This window comes from Austrofundulus limnaeus, unplaced genomic scaffold, assembly GCF_001266775.1.
Source record: "Austrofundulus limnaeus strain Quisiro unplaced genomic scaffold, Austrofundulus_limnaeus-1.0 Scaffold563, whole genome shotgun sequence".
In the NCBI taxonomy this organism is placed as follows: domain Eukaryota; kingdom Metazoa; phylum Chordata; class Actinopteri; order Cyprinodontiformes; family Rivulidae; genus Austrofundulus; species Austrofundulus limnaeus.
The window spans coordinates 237,950-243,826 of record NW_013952965.1 but is presented as its reverse complement, the minus strand read 5'-3'; the positions used below and the strand labels follow the sequence as shown (position 1 = coordinate 243,826).

The following is a 5,877-nucleotide window of genomic DNA, read 5'->3' as shown; positions in this document are numbered from 1 at the left end:
TCGGCGTCTTTACGTCATGACGTTCGCGGTCCTCTGGGAAAGCGCACATTCCTATTGTCCAAGATGGCGGCGCTGCGGCAGCTCCTCTGATGCTGTGTTTGTTTTTAAATTATTTTAACCTTTATTCACCGTAAATGTGCCAAAAATCCCCGGCCGCCGTGGAACCGTGTCTCTACCGAAGCCGTCCAGATCCCCGCTGCTGGCACCGACAAGTTTCAGCTCCATCCTCCGGTGAAAGATGAAGCGGCAGGCCGGGAGGGAGAGCAGCCCGTCCAGGGCCATCGCTAAGCGGATACGGGAGCGGGAGCGGGAGAGCGCCCGCAGAGAGGAGCTGCCTCCCCCGCCGCTGGCGCTGCTGCTGGCCGAGAGCCGGAGCTACCACCGCCGGAGCCGCAGCAGGGAACGGGAGAAGCCCCGGCTCCGGGAGGAGCGCGCGGCCGCCCTGGAGCTCCACCACCGACACGAGCTGAGCCTCCTCGGCCGCCCGCCGCTCCGGACCACCGCGGCGGAGCTGCCCGCCGCCAGACCGGGCACGGTGGAGTACAAGACGCTGCTCATCAGCAACCTGGGCTCGCAGGTGTCGGACGAGGACGTGGAGGACGCCCTGTTCCACGAGTTTAAAAAGTTCGGGGACGTCAGCGTGAAGCTGTCCCACACCCCGGAGCTCGGACGGATCGCCTACGTCAACTTCCGCCACCCGGAGGACGCCAAGGAGGCCCGGCACGCCAAGTCCTCCAGGCTGGTCCTGGGGGACCGCCAGCTGAAGGTAGAGCCCATGTACGTGAGGAGGCGGAGCGTCACCCCGCCTGACGTGGGTTTCCTGCCCCTGCACGCCCCCTACCCGTACCGGCAGCGCTCCCTGTCCCCGCCCGTCCCGGGGGTCAGCAACCTCCGGGAGCTGCGAGCCAGACACTTCGCCCTGGAGAGCCTGGCCCTGAGCCGGGACCGGGAGAGGCTGCTGGACTACTACGGCATGCTGGACGAGCGGGGCCGGCCCTACGGCCTCCCCGTCATGCCGGTGGTGGAGGACCTGAAGCCCGAGGACGACCAGCGGGCCACCAGCAACCTGTTCATCGGGAACCTGGACGGGAACGTGACGGAGGCGGCCCTTCGGAGGGGCTTCGACAAGTATGGCGTCATCGAGGACGTGGTGATCAAACGTCCTGCGCGTGGACAGGGCGGGGCTTACGCCTTCGTCAAGTTCCAGAACCTGGACATGGCCCACCGAGCCAAGGTGGCCATGCAGGGCCGGCCCATCGGAGGGAACCCCATAAAGATCGGCTACGGCAAGGCCAACCCCACCACCCGGCTCTGGGTGGGGGGTCTGGGACCCGGGAACTCCCTGGCCGCCCTGGCCCGGGAGTTCGATCGCTTCGGGAGCATCAGGAACATAGACTACGTGAAGGGGGACAACTTCGCCTACATCCAGTACGAGAGTCTGGACGCCGCTCAGGCCGCCTGCACCCAGATGAGGGGCTTTCCTCTGGGGGGTCCGGAGCACCGGCTCAGGGTGGACTTTGCTAAAGTGGAGGAGAGCCCCTCCCGGCCCTTCCCTCCAGGCTACCAGCCCCCCGTGGTGCTCCCCTCTCATTACGAGCTCCTGGGGGAGGCGTACAGCCGCCATCGCAGCCTGGAGCGGGAGCTGAGGGGGGCCAGGGACCGCAGCCCGCCCCCTCACAGCCTCCTGTCCCTCAGAGACCGGGACCGGGCCCTGTTGGAGGCAGATTTCCCCAGCAGCCCCACCCGGACCCTGGAGCGCCGGCCCGCAGGGGTGGAGGCGTTCGGGAGGAGGGGGGTCCGGAGCCGCAGCAGGAGCAGGGAGCGCTGGCTGAAGGAGCGGGAGGAGAGGAGGAGGAGGAGGAGCCGGAGCGCGTCCCCCGACAGGCAGTCCGAGGACAAGGACAGAGGCAGGTCCAAGGTCCGAGGTCCAGGAGGAGCCGTCTCCCCCGAGGCCAGTCCGGACCGAGCTCGGGTCCGAGCCCCCGACTCCACCACAGAACCGCGAGACCACTCCCCCGACGGCGGGGGCACGGCGCGCCACTCCGGCACCACCGAAGAAGAGCTGCCGTCGGGCCACCACCACAAGCGGTCCTCCAGCGCCCACCTGAACAACCACCACCACCACCGGAGCGGCGAGGGGGCGGTCCCTGGCTCCCCCGCCGGCGCCGCCCCGCCCACAGACACCTCCTTGTGTCCGAGCACGCTGTCGGAGTTCGCCCAGAGCGCGCTGTCCAAGCTGTGGCGCGGCTTCTTCGCCCTGAAGAACAGCAGCTTCCCCACGGACCTGTACCTGCTGGAGGGCGGGGCCTCCTTCTTCAGCGCCGTCATGAAGCTGCACAACCAGAACCAGAACCAGAACCAGCCCAGCCAGCTGAAGATTGCCCAGCGCCTGCGCATGGACCAGGCCCGGCTGGAGGAGGTGCTGCGCCGCGTCAAGCTGGGCCGGCCCGACGGCTTCGCCATCCTGCTGGCCCTGCAGGGCCCCGTGGACCGGCAGGCCCCGGGCCCCGAGCCGGGCCTGCAGGTGCGCCTGCTGCGTCACCTGGTCACGTACCTGCGCAACAAGGAGGCGGCCGGCGTGGTCAGCCTGCCCGCCGCCAAGGAGGGCGGGCCGGGGGCCATGCTGTACGCCTTCCCCCCCGGGGAGTTCTCTCAGCAGTTCCTGCAGGAGGCCCGGAGGACTGTGGGGGGGCTGGAGGAGGAGCACATGGTGGTGGTGATCGTTAACGACACTAACTGAAGCACTCGTTGGTTTTAGTCCCGGTCTGGGTCCGGTCAGTCACACTACACGCTTCGCTCCAGGTCAGAACCCCCCTGTGGGTCGGGTCTGGAGGGTTCCAGGGGTCCCACAGCTCCTGGAGGGTCACACTACAGCCAGCAGGACTCTTTACTGAGGCCGTGCTGTCATCAGCACCGCTTCACTGTCAACAAGCTGACCCCCCACTGCAGGGTCTGGGACGGTTCCACCAGTGCTCACTGTTTGGACCAGTTTGGACCAGTTTGGACCAGTTTGGACCAGTTTGGATCCGCTGCACTTCAGAAACCAGACTCAGCTGTTCTACACTAAAAACTCTTTCTTCCAGTTTCACCTGTTTTTGAGTCTGAGTGGATCAGAGCTCAGTGCTGGGGGGTCAGGAGGAGACGGACTGTGGGAGAAATGTTGTTCCAGCAGGAACTGGATCAGAACTGTTCCGATTGGATCTGAATGTTCATAATTTGAATTTAATTCATTGGTTTGAAAATGAATTTTACTAAACTGAAACTGAATTTAAAGTTTTGTATCTGAATTAATTTACTTTGAAACTGTATTTTGGTTTATTAAAAATTCAGTTTGACTACTTTCACTTTCAGTTCCATAATTCAGATCTTTGTGTCACATCCTGGTCCTTGAGAAAGCCAGGCAGAGTAATCAAACACAGATCCACAGATTTATGTTTCACTTTGGTGAAGTTTCCCTTCTGGATGTAACAGAGTTGATGCAATCCACTGTAAAAGTGACAAAAACACACAAAGTTATTTTATTGCAGTGATTAATTTGACCTATATGTAGAAAATGTTACATTTACATGATGACATCATGGATCAGTCAGCAGCAGCATCTGATCAACATGTGATCCATGTCATCATGTAAATGTAACATTTTCTACATATAGGTAACATTAATCACTACAATAAAATAACTTTGTGTGTTTTTGTCACTTTTACAGTGGATTGCATCAACTCTGTTACATCCAGAAGGGAAACTTCACCAAAGTGAAACATAAATCTGTGGATCTGTGTTTGATTACTCTGCCTGGCTTTCTCAAGGACCAGGATGTGACACAAAAATCTGAATTATGGAACTGAAAGTGAAAGTAGTCAAACTGAAGTTTTAATAAACCAAAATACAGTTTCAAAGAAAATTAATTCAGAAACAAAACTTTAAATTCAGATTTGATTTCTGCACGTTCAGGTTAAATCTGAGTAATTCAGATCGACTTCCTGCTGGCAGCAGGTTTCTCCCGTAGCGGACCCTCTGCTCGTCTCCTGGTGTTCCCATCCTTCCTTCGTTTGCTGCAGGAGGAAACAAGAACTTCTCTTTTATCGTCCGTTGGTTCTGTTTGGGTTTTATTCTCTGCACGTTTTAATCTGTGAAAGTTCGAGTCCATCCATTTGTTCCTCGTCCGTTTTTATTTCACATCATGTCAGAAACCGTTTAAACTCAGTAAATATTTACAGATCAACAAAGACATTTGGCAACACTAATAATTTTCTTTCTGTTGAATAAACCAAACTTCGAAACAGAAAATGTTTATTAAAGAGAAATAATGTTCAACAGTGTTTCTTCTATAAATGTATAAAAATGAAAGTGTTTGAAACGACAGCAGGTCCATCTGATGAACAGAATCAGCTGTTTGTTTTTTAAACATCAGTTTTTCTTCATTTTTGTGTCTAAAAGTAAAAAAAAATCCCTTTTTTCTACAGAAGATGAAATATTTAAACGTGGTGTAAACAAGTCTGTGTGAATGGCTTTTCTCCTGTTAGTTTGCAGTATTTTTTATTCTGAAAACATCTGATTATTAAATATTTGCTTTATAAAAACCAGTATCAGGATTTTTATTGTCTCAAAGTTTTCTGAAAAAAACAAAACATATTCCTGCTTTTTTCTGATTTATTTTATCTTTTAACTTTTGTCACGTTTTAAAAAATATAAATATTTGAACAAATCAGTAAAAATTATAAATATTTTCTAACCTAACTAAACAGAAAAACGTATAAAATGTTTTAAATTTAAAGAACTACAGCCCTGATAGTTTAGGTAAATATAAAAGTTAATGATTCTAAAACTTGAGAGCTGTTTAGGTTTTATAAATTCTAATAAATTATTGTTTAAAACAGGTTTCTAACAAAATCTTTTCCTTGTAAAAATGTAAAGGTTTTAGCTACATAAATACAATTGTTTTTGTTAAATATAAACTTTTCTTCAAGAAAAAAATCATTTGTTTTTGAAAAACTGAATATTTTATTATTGCTGCAACATTAAGATAATTTAAAACTAAATTCACATTAAATTATTAACTTTGAAATTATTGTTTTTTTTATAAATTTCATGCAGACATATTTAAATATTAACATCCGTTGATAAACAAGATAAGTAATCATTAATACAACTATTACATTCATATTTTTATAGTTAATCTGTCAGACTGCACTGAGGGAAAATGTTTGAAATCATCACGCATGCGCAAAGAACAGGTTGTTCTTTCAAAATAAAAGCCCAGTGAGTCGCTCAGGTGTGAATCCTGAACATTAAAGTAATTTGATCCACCTACAACCATAACAGGTAACTTTTCATCAGAACAGCTGCCACAGGAGGAGGTATTTATGTGAAATAATTCATATAAATAAAATAAATGTAACTCGAACCTTCACACAGGTGGGACCAGGACCACCCTCCCCTCATCAGAGACTCAGGTGGAGCTGGTTCCTCTGATGGTTCAGCTCGTGTCAGAAAATCAGTCTGCTGAAACTTCAGGCCTCAGCCTGGACTCCTGGAACCGGTCCAGAGGTCCAGGTCTGAAACGGTTCAGGTAGACCTTCAGCTGTTTGACCTGATGGGGCAGCAGAGGTGAAGGAAACACCTGAACACACCTGTCTGCTGTTTTCAACTGGTTTTAATGGACAGATGAAGACAACAGAAGCTTCCAGGATGTTTACATTTGTCCAGAACCAGAATAATTTCATAATAAAACTCACTTCCTGTTCCTTTATGTTGCAGACATTAGGCAGCCATGTTGGATGTAAATCAATAGTTTTATTTTATTTCTTTTTCATTTTACATCTGCTGTGGCTCTCTGTTGGTCCTGACGGATCAGGTCTTGTTGGACCCTTTAGAAC

General features: G+C 51.3%; 1 protein-coding gene across 1 annotated transcript; it reads left to right on the top strand.

Moving 5' to 3' along the window:
* Positions 1–28: 28 nt before the first annotated feature.
* On the top strand, positions 29–3,256 carry rbm15b (RNA binding motif protein 15B). The gene has a single exon (XM_014026521.1). The coding sequence runs from the start codon at positions 239–241 to the stop codon at positions 2,738–2,740; it is 2,502 nt and encodes an 833-aa protein (XP_013881975.1). The 5' UTR covers positions 29–238; the 3' UTR covers positions 2,741–3,256.
* Positions 3,257–5,877: the final 2,621 nt, after the last annotated feature.

Coding starts and splice junctions, on each gene's coding strand:
- rbm15b (XM_014026521.1), top strand. CDS start 239: ATGAAGCGGCAGGCCGGGAGGGAGAGCAGCCCGTCCAGGGCCATCGCT.